General features: G+C 44.4%; 1 protein-coding gene across 1 annotated transcript in view; it reads left to right on the plus strand.

The window, feature by feature from the left end:
• ZFPM1 (zinc finger protein, FOG family member 1) overlaps positions 1-14,031 on the plus strand; it is a 247,524-nt gene that overhangs the window by 186,545 nt on the left and 46,948 nt on the right. The window contains exon 4 of the mRNA XM_069216983.1: positions 12,061-12,194. Within this exon, the coding sequence (XP_069073084.1) occupies positions 12,061-12,194 (134 nt within the window). The remainder of the gene's footprint in view (positions 1-12,060; positions 12,195-14,031) is intronic.

Here is a 14,031-nt window from a genome sequence, read left to right on the forward strand (position 1 = left end):
AAGACCTAAGGTAGGACCTGGAGAGGTCTCTGAAACTTTGCCAAGATTGTCTGCAGGACGTAGTTGGTCCCCTGGCAAGGATAACTGATATGTCCGAAGAGGTGTACCTTAAAGGTCTTTCAATTGATTTGGATCTCCTGCGAGGATGGAGTCAGTGGACCGTGGAGCTTTTGGGCAATACAAATGCTGGGCTTAACGCCGAAATGCGCAAAGCAGTACTCCTTAAAGTCAATTCTAAGGTTGGAGACTTGGCAGAGAAAGAGACCACAGAAAATCCTAAAGGTCTCTCTTTGGAGACAACATGGTCAAGAGTCTGGGAAAATACGTGGCCACATTCACTGTGCTTGATAAAGCCCAAACTAATATTCACAAGGTTTTCAATCCAATTTTTGGCAGGGCCAGCAGAAGGGGACTTCCTTTCAGCCGAAACCTCCAAAGGTTCCAGTTCTACAATTCCAGACCAAGAGGAGGCTATGGGTAGAGGTTACCAAACAGGTACCCTGTCTAACTTCTATCCACAGAAGGGATGCTACCAGTGGTCAAGGGGAAGTACAAGCCGCGGACAAGCTCCCCAACTCCAGGGTGTGTATCATCAACTCCCTTCCTTCGTCTTCCCAAGAAAGTGTGGAGAGTGGGACACCTCAAATATTTTTTCTAGACCTGGGAAACAATTGCTCAGGATCCATGGGTATTACAAACGATTCAAGGCTACATAATAGAATTTTGTAAGATCCCTCCAAATCTTTCAGCTCCCAAAGAACTTGTGTTAAGAACAGAACAACAGGTAATTGTAGACAAAGAGGTAGAATCTGTGCTAATATATGGTGCCATCCAGGAAATAAGTTTAGAAAACAGAGTATTCATCGCCACTCTTTTTTAGTAGAGAAAAATGACAAGGGGTGGAGACCTGTGATGAACCTCAGAGAGCTAAACAGGTTGTTAGTATACAGATACTTCAAAATGGAAGGGATTCATCTTTTAAGAAATTATTACTAAAAGACGACTGGTTAGTGAAGTTGGACTTGAAGGAGGCCTACTTCACAATCCCCATGGCCATAGAGTCCCAACCCTATCTTCAGTTCATCTAGTGGAATTGCCTTTATCAATTTTGCTCTCTCTTCGGACTGTCTTCAGCTCCTTGGTGCTTTACCAAGGTTATGTGACCGGTAGCTTCCTATCTCTGGGAATGAGCTGTCAGAATGATTGTTTACCTAGATGACATTTTGATAATGCCCCAAAGTTACTTGCAGGTTCTGGAGCACTTGAAACTAGTCATGCCCCTATTGGAAATTTTGGGCTTTAGAATCAACAAGGAGAAATTGGCTCTTATCCCTTCACATTCTCAGATGTCTAGGTTTTACAATAGATACTGTGAACGTCATTCTTCTTCTCTTAAAGTAGGGCAGCAAAATCTGGAAATAAATAAGTTATGTTCTCAGTCGGGATTCCTTAACGCTGAGAGGGTTGGCAAGGCTTTTGGGCCTGTTGTCCTCCCCTGTCCAAGCTATTTCCTTGGGCCTCTTACACTACCGCACCTTATAGAGGATAAAAAAGAGAGCTCTTCATTCAGGTCTTTGGTATGGGGACAGAGTTTCACTAGATCAGACAGCAAGGGCATAGCTGACTTGGTGATTCGACAATCTAGATGCTTGGGATGGCCTGGCAATTTTTGGTTGTCCTCCAGATTTTATTCTGTAATCGGGTGCGAGTATGACTGGCTGGAGTGCATGTCTGCGTGCTCAGGAGGTCAAACACAGAAAGGCTACATCATATAACTTTTTCAGAATTGACTGCAGGACTTTACGCTCTCATGAGTTTTAAACATTGCTTACAAGGCAGAGTAGTATTATTGAAATGGGCAGTGTCTCTGCAGTAGCTTCTATAAATTGCTTAGGAGGTACCAAATCCATGGATCTAGCAGTCGTAGCAAAGAAGCTTTGGCTTTTCTGCTTAGAACAAAAGATCAGCCTATGGGCAGAATATATGCCTGGGAAGGCGAATGTCTGTGCGGATAGGAATTCAAGATTTTTAAAGGATTACAGCGATTGGAAACTGAATGAAATGCTTCAGGGAAATATCCCACATTTGGGGTCCATTGGAGCTAGACCTGTTTGCAAGCAGATTAACCTTTCAACTGAAGAATTACTACAGCTGGATGCCAGATCCGGATCCTCTGGCAGTGAATGCAGTTCTTCCTACTTGGAAGGGAATTAAAGCATATGCCTTCCATCCCTTCGCAATAATCCTGCAAGTCCTTCAGAAAGTGAGACATGAGATATGCTCCCTTATTCTTATAACTCAGTTTTGGGTTTCGTAAGCATGGCTTCCAATGATTTTGGAACTTGCTTGCGACATTCCATTTTTTCTTCCTGCTACGGAAGATCTGCTGAAAGACGTAGATGGAAAGTAACACCCATTGGTTCAAACAGGGACTTTGAACCTTCCTGCATGGGCAGTGTCTGGCGACCTGAGTGGTCAGGCCCTTCGGGAAGAGCTGTGGAGCTCCTCAATAAGTTTTGGGCTCCAGGGACTCGGTCTAGATATAAAGGGATCTGGAAGATCTGGGTACATTGGTGCTTGGAAAGGGACTTGGATCCCATGGAGGCTCCTGTAGCTGAGGTGGTTAATTTTCTGGTGATTCAGTTTGATAAGGGTCTAAGTTATAGGACTATTAATTGCTACAGATCTGCTATTTCTGCAGGTCACAATATTGTCAATGGACAAAGTCTAGGGAAGAATGTTTTTGTTTGCCATGTCCTTTTAGCATTAGATAAAGAAGAACTCCCCCGACCAAGATATCATGCTCTTTGGAATGTAAAATTAGTTCTTACCTTGTTTTCTAGTTGGCCAGTTAACAGATATTTAGATACTAATAAAATGTCTATGACACTGGTGTGTTTGTTATGTTTAATTTCTTGTCCTAGAATTTCAGATGTCAAAGCTTTGGAGGTGAGTAATAGAATTTATGACCCCTTTGGGGTCACCTTTGATATTATAAAAACAACAAAAACATTGTCTGATACCATTTTCTATCTAAAGTTTGCTTAATGCAAAAAAAGTGTTGTTGAGTGCATGAAGGAAAATGATTTGCATACGATTGAATTTAGACCTGATTGCATTAAACAGTTACTAATTTCCTTTGTTAAGCATTTTTATGCAGTTTCCACAGCAACAACTTCTAGGTGGGTCAAATGTATTATGCAGGAAGCTGATGTTGACTTACAAAAATTCCAGGCACGTTGCTTGGGAGGTGCCATGGGCAGCTAAGCCTTGGTGAAGGGTGCAGGACTGGAGGACATTATGAAAGTGGCTGATTAGTCTAATGCTGCCACTTTCACAAGACACTACTGTAAGCCTTTTGAACATATGTTGAATATTTTTTTAGAGAACTACCAACATGCATTATGGTAGCCCTGGTCTTGAAATAGCTATTATCAAAGTTTAAATGTCAAGAGAATCTACATTTGATTAAAGACACTGAGGCTAACATTATCACTTTCTCTCCTCCCTGCTGATATGTTTTTAAAGTTTAAAGAGTTAAGTAATATGAGTATAGTTTAAAAAACAAATAGATGTACAGGGAAAAAGAGAAAGATTTGTTCATTTCTATTTGAAATTTCAATAGTAATCTAATGAGTGTCAAGTGTATTATCTGTCTATGATGCATTCTTCAGGTTGTTCTGGTCTGATAATTTTCTTTATTTCAGAAAATTCACAGTGAAGTAAATCTTGTAAGTGACTATGTTTCAAGTTTCTTTCCTGTGTTCCCTTTTTCCAAGAGAAGAATCCAAGTTCCATTTCTCAAGTCGCACATTCAAAAGAGGATGATTGTTCTATGTATGGATGTTTTATATGTTGCTATGAATTCATTCTAGACTGTATTGCTTTATGATGTAATGTGCTTTCAAGTGCTGCTTTGTGGAGTAGCACTAAGAGGTTGATGCATAATGTTAGCCTCAGTGTCATTAATGAAATTCAGATTCTCTTGACATTAAAACTTTGAGAATCGCTATTCCCAACCCAGCAGCGAAGTCATGGCAGAGAGGGAAGGCCTGTAGTTATCACTCTGCTCATGCAGGTGGACTCTTCAAACCTCACTGGCTCTTTCCATCCAGGAGAACGCAGGATTGCATGGTGGGTATGTCTGGGTGAGTCATGGAGGCTGTGAGATGCCCTCTCATGAAAAGAGGATAAACTTTTTTTTAAGTAGCCTAGCTTTACTTTAAAAATAAAGGAATGTCACAGGAGAGCATGCAGTGCAAGCAAGACTACCTACACTATTCCTAAAAGAGATGAAGCCCCTTCGCCAGTCAGTTACCATCCCAACCCGGTTTCAGAAACTGATCTGTGGTTTGACTGCAGTTGGGGTCATTATTTTTGGTTGCATATTATTGCGACTCTCAAGTAGGAAAGGGATGTCCCTTTCACTCTCCCCCCACCTCCATTTAAAAATATGTCACAAATACACTTTTGTGAGTTACAGAATGGCATTGTACATTGCATTAAGGTGCTTTGCGGAGTCAAAAAGTAAGGTGTTTTAGACAACAATATACCTTTGAACATAAGGCTCCAATGGCCACATGTACGAACTTTTGGATTAGCGATTTCCTGTGAATTGCATTGAGAAAATTGCTATTTGTATGAAACCCTTTTGAGTTTCATTTGCGATTTGTAGGGGGTTGCCAACGAACCTACTTCATGAATATTAATGATGTAGGTCGCAATTTGCGTCCCATTAGTAATCGCAGCCATCACAGGGTTGATGGCCTGCAGGGGGTCTGTGATTGCCTTTAAATAAAGCAATCTTTTTTTTTGACGCAGACAGTTTTCCTTACAGGAAAACAGGATGTGTTTAAAAAGAAAAAAAAATGAAACATTTAAGTTTCATTTTTTAAGTCAGCAGCGTTTGTTCTTAAAAAATATTTTCCCAACCGTTCTCAAAGGGGAAGGGGGACCCTTGAGACTTTGACTTGGTGGTAAAGTGTGAATGTATTGCGACTGCATTTCGGTACCAAAACATTTGTACATACCTTTCCAGTTCGGTATTAGGAAGGAAAGCCCTCAACACACCCCTTCCTTATACTTAATCGCAAAGCTTTGTACATTGCAGAATGCATTTTTCCTGTTGAACGTTTGTGACAGGAAAATTGCTTGTACTTGTAGCCCCTGGTTCCCCATAGAAAGCATCATCTCTGTCCACACTTTAGGTTTTGTGCTCCGAGTTCCCTATAACCCATGAGTCTTCAGACTGGGAGGGGGCTCAGGTGATCCCAAGGGGACGTACCAGGTTCTGGCCGAAAGAAGCATAATGCTGTTAAATGGGCTTTGTTTTAAGCTGAATAAAATGAGCCGCAGTAAACTGCTCTGTAATGGGCCATCCCTAACATGTTTGGTCATTTATATCCAAGCCAGGAATATGTGGCAAAAGGGAAGGGATTCCAAATACTCTTCCAAACCCTTATGCACACTTCTAATAATCACACTGTGGATACTTTTACACATTAGTAGGGTCTGCCTGACCAGAATAGTATGTTTGGCATCATGTGTTTGATCGCATTTTTAAAACAGTGTCAGAATGTAACTGCAGTGTTTAAATAAGTCCAGAGATATTTAAGCATTGCCAATTGAATAAACAAATTGTGAAAAATTCAGGGGGGGGGGGAGGCTCGATGATTTTTTTTTCACGAAGGTGTTGGGGCATTAAAATGTTTGAAGACCACTGCTGTAACCCATATCGTCATGCACCGCCAGCAGAGGAAGTAAGATTGAATGTGAGCGCGAGGCGTCTCCAGATGAAGACTGGGCGTCAAATATCTCGGAGGGCTGCGCGCGCTCGGTGACCGTGTTTCCACTGAAGCTCATCCAAGTATTGTAAATACGGTTTAGCGCAACCATGTTTGAACACAGATGCTTCCAAATAAAACCTCTAGGGCTTTAACTTGTTAGTGATTTCTCACTCACAAGGGACTGTGTACATAGCGGGTCATTACAGTCCCTGGCCACCTGCTCACCGTAGGACAGGGAGGCTGAGGCAGGGCACAGACCACTGCCTCTGAAAGTACACAAGGTCTGAGGTAGAGTTATTTTTGGGGAGAATTATGGAAATTTGCGTGTCAGGTTTTTACTACGTAACTGACATTGCTTTAGCCCTATAAGCCTTCCAGGGGCACTGGGCCACGAAGGCAATTTTGCATCCTGTAGGCAGGGCCTCGACCTCTGCAATTATGTCATACTGGGACCTACAACATTTTCTGCATAATTATGGATTCATGCATTTGCCGCATAATCATGCACCTGGTGCATACTTTAGTTTGAAAAAAGGCTTCTAAGCTCGAACGGATCAATCGTTACTTAACAAATGCCTTGTGTGGCTAACTTTTTGGGGTTAGCTGGCCACCTTTCGGTTTCTGATAGTTCTATTCAGATTTCATCTGATATAATGACGGGAAAAAGCTGCCCAGGCAGTGTTACTACATATTATAATGACAAAACATCAAAATAAAAATTGTTTCTAACGCTTTGCTTTTTCGTGCCACATAATTCAGTCATCTTTGCAGAATGATTTGGTTCTCCTTTGTCACATAATTCCAGTCGCCTTGTCTGCAAGTAATTAAAGCTAGCGCCCTCTCGTCCGCGCTTTGAGTGATCTTCCCAAGCGCACGCGGCAGATAGGCTCTAGCCCCACAGCTGGGAGCTGTCTTCTGAATGGCGGGTTCAGAGAGCAGGCGAGTTCCCTAAGATCTGGACAGCTTGTCTCCGAGCTGCCCTTCCTCAGGAGGGCAGGTTCAATAGCCTCGGCTTTGAAAAATGAATTACTATCGAGAGGAGCACTACTGGGCCTTCCTGACATCAAGCGGGAGGGGAGTTCTGGGAAAGAGATATCTCTTTGAAGAGGAATTCTAGAAGCGAGAAGAGTGGGGAATTCATTCATGGGCTGAAGGCAAGCGAGTGGGTGGTCAGTGGAGCAGTGTCCTTAACCTCAGGCCCCGCTGCTCTTGAGCAGACCAGCATATTTATTAGCAAGAATTTCAAGCTGCGCCACACACGTCTGTTCCTAACTTGGTGAATTTGGCAATTTTGATTAGGGAAGCTTATTTCTGGGATGCCCAAAGAAGCAGTGAAGCACAGTGGACAGTGCGGCGTGCGGTGCTTAATTTGTGAGAGAGAAAAAAAAAAAAAAAGAATAAATAAATAGGCTGTGTGGGACCCGTGGCTACTAAGACTGCCTCGCTTTCTTTCAAACTCATGCCCCTTTCTTCAATCAGCCTGCACTTCCTGTTTCCTTTTCTCACGCTTCAGGGTTATTTTTTACCTGCTGACAAAGACAATGGGCACCACTGCACTTTGGTTGCCTAGCGTACCTGGAATGGAAAGGACAACTTAGACCTCTGGGGTCCACGTGCCACTGCACCTGCTGCAGTAATGATGGTTATGTTCCTGAGTTAGAGGTCTGCAGTTTTGCAAGCTATTTTCCAAACAAACTTTTGACGATTTTTTAAAACCCTGTAACCGTCGTAAAGTTCCCACAGGCATCCATAAAAAAAACACACACAGGTACAGAGCAGAATTGTGGGAAACAATTTTCACAAATAAGCATTGTTTTTCCAACATTTGTTTTGTGGGAAAACTATTCTGCTGACAGGCTTGTGAAGTTACAAGTTTGTCATTTTTTTCTAAGAGCTATAATTTAGTGCAGTCCTAGTTTCAAGACCGTGATTGGATACCTGGTTGGAGGAGCAACCAAATGTAAGAGGTTGTTACGCCAACCAAAGACTGTAGAGAATTTGAAGGTGCACTTGGAATGGGTACCATGATTGCTCCTTACAATGGTCTGGGTGAGCGCAAGTCTTGGGGATAGAACTATGTGGCAGGGTTGTGGCTTACAGACATTAAAATTTGGACTGGTTGTAAGACTGAAGATGGCATGTCGCATGTAGGGGGATATTATATGTAAAAACAGCCTAATGTTGCTTCTCAAGTCGGAATAATTAGCCTGCGCCTCATCTTTTCGGTTTTCAGGAGGGGGTACATGGTTGAGTTTCGAAGGGCATGGACACTTCCTCCCCCTTCGCTGCACCACTTCTGGGGTCAGCCGCACCAGAGCGCAGAAGTTGTCGGGGTTCATAAGAGTCAGCATTGCACTTTTCAGTGGTTGAACCAATGAAGCGACTACACAGGAGGCTAATTAAACAAACATTGGCAAAACTAATAGGTCTTGCCTTTGAGACCTATTGGCTTTGTCAGTGTTTTTTTAATATACTGTACATCATCCCTACTGGTATGCAGCAAAGCTAAACAGGAAAAAAGCCTATCCTGCAGTCGGCTGGGTCAATTTGTAAGCACATTCACCATACATGCGACTGCCTACAAAATGATGCTGCCCCCTTTTTTTCCTTCATTTGTCCCTCCCCCGCCTTAAAAACGGCCTCCTATGGCTCCAGTCCAGCTTGGAAAGGCCCAGTGAAAATAAAAACAGTCAGTCTGGGCCTGTAGGGGGTAAGCAACACGAAGGGTGCAGGTGGGGCAGCACGGATTGCACAGGTGGGGAAGCAACATGGACAGCGAGGAGGATAGTAGATGGGCGACAGAGAAAGAGGGCGCTGATTGGGGAAGGCAACACTGAGGGCAGGGAGACGGAAACAACATGGAGAGTGAGGATTGGGAGGAGAAGCAACGGGTGATAGAGGAGTGCAGTAGGGGGGAAACTACAGGCAGGACATGAGTGGGGAGATAAATCAATGGGAAAGAGAACAACTTGGACCTGGTGTGGGGGAAAGACAGACAAGAAAATAATAGTGTGGGGAGGACATGAGTGAGCACAACATGGTCTCATGTATTACTTAACCGGAAAGGGAAAAAGCAGTGCTTGAAAAGCAAGCAGTAAGCATATAAAATCTAGCCAATCAAAGAAATAGTAAAGAGGCTATGATCCATGGGAGGGAAAAAACACAAGATTGACAAGCCAGGACACAAATAAGAGGTGGACAAATGAAAGTGACAGGAAACCCATCCAATGGAAAGCAATGCATGGGCTCCAAGGCCCGGTATGTTCTAGGTAAACCCACAATGTGTCTTTTACTACTAGACGGCTGTGCTGTCTGGAAGGTTTGACCTAAAAAAGGTGTATGGTATTGACCCTGCTATGCAGTAAAACGTGATGGGGTATGCTAGACTACTGCGTGGTGTCAGGGCTTTGATAGTGCTGTATTGAGAAACCTGTCAGGATGCATAGCTGTAATAGTAGGCTTCACTGAAGTTGGGGGGTCTGTTTCAGGATTGCAGGTGAACGCACTTTGAGTGGGAGAGCACTGCGGTTTAGCCCAGCAGTGGAGGTGGACTGCTGCAGCGAGAATCCAGTTTTGCTAGATACTGTCATTTCCAGTTCATGCTCTCAAAGAAAGTGGCTGGGGTCACAATCTGCAATGACAGGCAGACCGGGGTTCTTGTGGTTGACATTTTTAGATCACCCTTTGTGTTTACCCCCCTCCCACTTTTATTTCCTCCTCCCTCCCTCGTGGGAGCAAGTATCATGAGCATTGCTGACCATCTTTTATCGCTGTCATGTACTCATTAATAAATTATTGTCATGATAGCGCAAGTCACTGTTGTTGGATGACAATGTTGGTCTGAATCTTCTACCTCTGAATCTTGCTATTTATGCTAAATGCAGAATAGAATTTGTGTAATTGTTACCTGGGAGTGGCTGATGGGAATTTGTATTCAGTACACTGGGAATGTTGCCTCAGCCGTAGACACGGACTGTTATATGATGTGGGTAGGTTTGTGTTCAACTATTCTGGGCCCTAGCAGCAAGGTATTAGTTACCCACGAGTATCACTTAAGCAAGTTTGTCTTAAAGTCTAGGAGTGGTTCGTATGTCGGTTTTACATGCTGCATGTTTAGAATGAAAATAGTAAACTTAAAAAAAAAAATTACAAAAAAAAAAGAACTCCGTGCTGCAATTACGAAAAAGGGTGTAACTGTTCTCCACTTCCTGGTGTGACGGTTCTCCGCTTTATGTTGTTAGGTTGTAATTTGTGGTGTGGGTGTGGGGAAGCGCTCCTGTTCACTGTGCCCATGCTCTTTTATCTGGTGCAGAATCCTGCGCTTTGGCAGCGTTGCCAGGATTTCATGGGTGGTAGGACTTCTGTGCAGAGGTTCTCCGTACAGGGCAATACCCACCCTAGAAAGTACTGGCTGGTAAAGAAGTAAGCGAGTAGGTAGACATTGTATCTCTTTTGGGTAGGTGGAATGTGTATGCGTGGGGGTTTGGATGGTAATGTGAAATGTTGATGGCAAATATGAGGTGAGGTGGACCGGCAGCAGGTCGTGACTAACAGTGAGTGCTTGTGGTTGACTGGGATTCTCGCAGTAGCATTAAACCGGGGCTCCATGCGTATTGTGCTGCTCTTCCATGCTGGGAGATATACAGTGGCAAACATCTGGAGTGATTTATGGCAGAGTTAGTACTTAAGCTTCATCTGAAGAGCTACAACCTCATGACATCCTATTTGCAGTGGTGACTCCTCCGCTAGGGCGGAGGAGCTTCAACCCCCCCCCCCCGTCAACAGCGACAGCTGCAAAACCTTTAACAAGGAAAGGATAATAAACTATGTTTATTATCCTTTTCTTGTTAAAGGGCGGGCATGTGGGGTGACGAGTAGTGAGGGGAGTGCACTGTGCATGTATGTTTGGCCAGCCCATTTGGGCTGGCCAAACATACATGAGCAGTAGGCCCTCTCAAGCCTGGCAACTGTATAGCTGGGCTTGAGAGAGCCTGCACAGGCTCCCAGTCTGCCTGGGCGCCCCCAGCCAATCCAGATGCTGCTCAGAGCAACGTCAGGATTGGCTGCAGGGCAGGCTGGGTGGCTGTGGCATCCGGAGAGGAGCGGCCCATGGAGCAGGCGTAAGTTTTTTTTTTTTTCTTCATTTATTTTATTTGTATATTTTGTGTAATGTTCCCCCACGCGCCAGCCGCCCCACCCGCTGTGAACCCCACATGCTGCGACTGTCTATGTGGCGTGAGGACTCGTTTGCTGTAAAGTCGTCATTCAATGGAAATTTCTCAGGGCATGATCCCTAAATTACACATTGTTTAGGTGCCTCCTCCTCCAGTAGGAATACGAGCAATCCATGGCACGTGCCCTCTTTGTTGCCAAAATCCTAGTGGGAAAGATAATGAAGAGAGTGCTCACTTTCCTGTGATGCTGTTTGATGGAATGGAAGGGTAAATGAGTGATGTAAGGGCATGCAGGGATGCCTTAGTGAGTATATTTGAGAGTTAGGGGGGTGGAGTGGGTGAGCTGGCTGGGGACTAGATGGATGAGTCAGTAGATGAATCTAGGTCTTCAATCAAAGCCAGATGTGGTCAGGCTTCGTTACTTGCTCAGCTAGTGTATCGTCCATGTGCTTTTGAGGTGGAACATTGAGAAGTCATTTTCAAATGACACTGGTGCCCACCATTGAACTGACCCTCCCCACCCAAACATGAGCACTTTGGTAAACGTAAATTCAGAATGGAAGGCACCTCTCTTTAGACAATTGGAAAGTGCTCTCTATATACTGATGAACTGCCTAGTAGGGGATTGCCAGAGGGTTCATCCAACAGGTCTCTGCCACTAAGATTGCCCTAAGCCTTAGAATAAACTATATCAGACTTCTGGAATTTGTACAAATTCTTCGTGTGTGGCATAGGCAAACCACAACATTTCACTATACATATATGCTCCAAGACACAGGTGTGTAGTTAATTATTGTCTTCACTGTATAACCATCTAGAAGTGAACAGACCTCTTTGTTTGTGTAGATTCAAACAGTGCATTTATGCATCGTAAAACATAAATAATAATTTGTTTTTCACAAATCTCACAGTTACTTATTTAAATGTGTAAGTTCCGATTCATGTTTTTCTGTTGTCATTTTTTATTTATTTTTTGGTGAATTATATTGAATATTTCTGGTGCTCGCTGCTCTATTTGCTTCAAGCCTTTCCTGTATCCTACTGTTTTTCAGCTGCAATGGACTACATGACTCAGTGTTTTTTTTCTCTTTTTCTCACAGACGATCTCGAGCTGATCACACTGGAGGGAGAAAGCAAGGTGCGGGCCAGGTGGGACCTATCGAAGGGACTCTCCTGGGGCCCTTACAAAGGGAACTTCCAAACCACACCAGGCTCTCCTGGACCTTTGGAAATGGTAAGATGATTTTGCAACCACGCAAGGTCCTCGAAGTGCCACAGTAAGTCCAGTTGTCTCCATGTTAGAGTTTGGACAGCTTTTGGAGCTTCATGCCTAAAGACGTTCCCTTCAAGTGTCAAAGGTGTTCTCCCGCTTTTCCCTGTAATCTCTGATAGGTTCCCGCTGAACCAATATTGTGAAGCTGTCTGTCGCATGTTTAGAGGGGTTCCCCAGACATCTTGTAGCTGTCCATCTCAAGTGTGCGAGAAATCCCAGCAAGTCTGGGAGCCGTCAGTCACACGTATCTGGAAGCTGTCAGTCACACGTATCTGGAAGCTGTCAGTCACACGTATCTGGGAGCTGTCAGTCACACGTATCTGGGAGCTGTCAGTCACACGTATCTGGGAGCTGTCAGTCACACGTATCTGGGAGCTGTCAGTCACACGTATCTGGGAGCTGTCAGTCACACGTATCTGGGAGCTGTCAGTCACACGTCTGGGAGCTGTCAGTCACACGTCTGGGAGCTGTCTGTCACATGTCTGGCAGAGGTCTGTCACAAGTCTGGATGAGGTCAGTCACCTGTATGGGAGAGGTCTGTCACGTGTCTTGGAGAAGTCCCCCACAGGTGTGGGAGCTATTTGTTACAAGTGTGCAAGGAATCCCCCCAGCCTGGGAGCTGTTTGTTAAACATCTGGAAGGTATCACAAGTCTGGGCGGACTACCCACCAGGCTCAGAGAGGTCTATAACAACTCAGGGGGAATCCCCACAACTCAGTGATTGTCCTAAGTAGTCTTGGTTGGAATCCCCATACGTGCGGTAGCTGTCCTTCATAAGTCTTGCAAGAATACCCTTAGTTCTGGGGTCTGTCCACTGCAAGGATACCAGGGACTTGGGGGCTGTTGCACCCCCCCCATCAAAACTAGGAGGACTCTGCCACAATGACGGGAGCTGCCATCCTCTTCCCTTGACCACCACTCACTTTGTCTTGCAGGCATTCACCCAACCTTGGTCCTGCAATTCTGTGCTCCTTCAACCTAGCCCCTCTTGTTTCCCTCACTCCTCTTTCAGCCACTTCTATGCTACCCCCACTTTCTCAGAATCATAGGCCCTCCTCCTGCGACCAGGAACATCCTGCTTTGCTTCACCTACTCTGGTTATCAAGCCATCCCTGCTAATGTCTACTTCTCATGCTACCGTCCCCTTTCTCCCACTCTTTCCCATCCATTTCCTCCTGCTGCAGGCAATTTCCTGCAGTTCCCTTCAGTATGTTCCTCTATTTCCATCCATTGCTCTCCCCATTCCAGAAAGAATCCTTCTGTGACTACTGTTTCCTCATCAACATCCCACTCATCCAGCTAATGCCCCTTCCCATTACTATTAACTTCCTTCATCCAGCACCCGCTTCCTCCTGCAGCCACCAACCTAGTCCCAGGCTTATGATCGTGTCCCTCCTTCACCACAAACCTATCCTCTTACTTCTGTACACTATCCGTCGATACCATGAGCTTACTACGTACTAGGTTTGACCCTATTTCTTTAGCGCATTTCCTTTACTATCACCCCCTTCTGTCATCATCACCCTCTTTACAGGCAGCTGCCCACTTCCTTCTGCTAGATATTCACTTTTCCTCATCAGAATTCCGTAGAAGGGAGAGTTTCTATGTCGAGAACATGAAAACATAAGACAAAAATAGACTTGAAACAAAAAATACAAAACAAATCCCTACAGCTCACAAGTGAAAATAAAAACTAAAAATAAAACAACCAGAGTAAAATGTCCCCTAACTGCTAACTACACCCACTGTTGCCACCTCCTTTCCAGATTTCACTTTATACAGCCCTTTTCTTCATTGA

This window comes from Pleurodeles waltl, chromosome 12 (assembly GCF_031143425.1).
Source record: "Pleurodeles waltl isolate 20211129_DDA chromosome 12, aPleWal1.hap1.20221129, whole genome shotgun sequence".
Lineage (NCBI taxonomy): Eukaryota > Metazoa > Chordata > Amphibia > Caudata > Salamandridae > Pleurodeles > Pleurodeles waltl.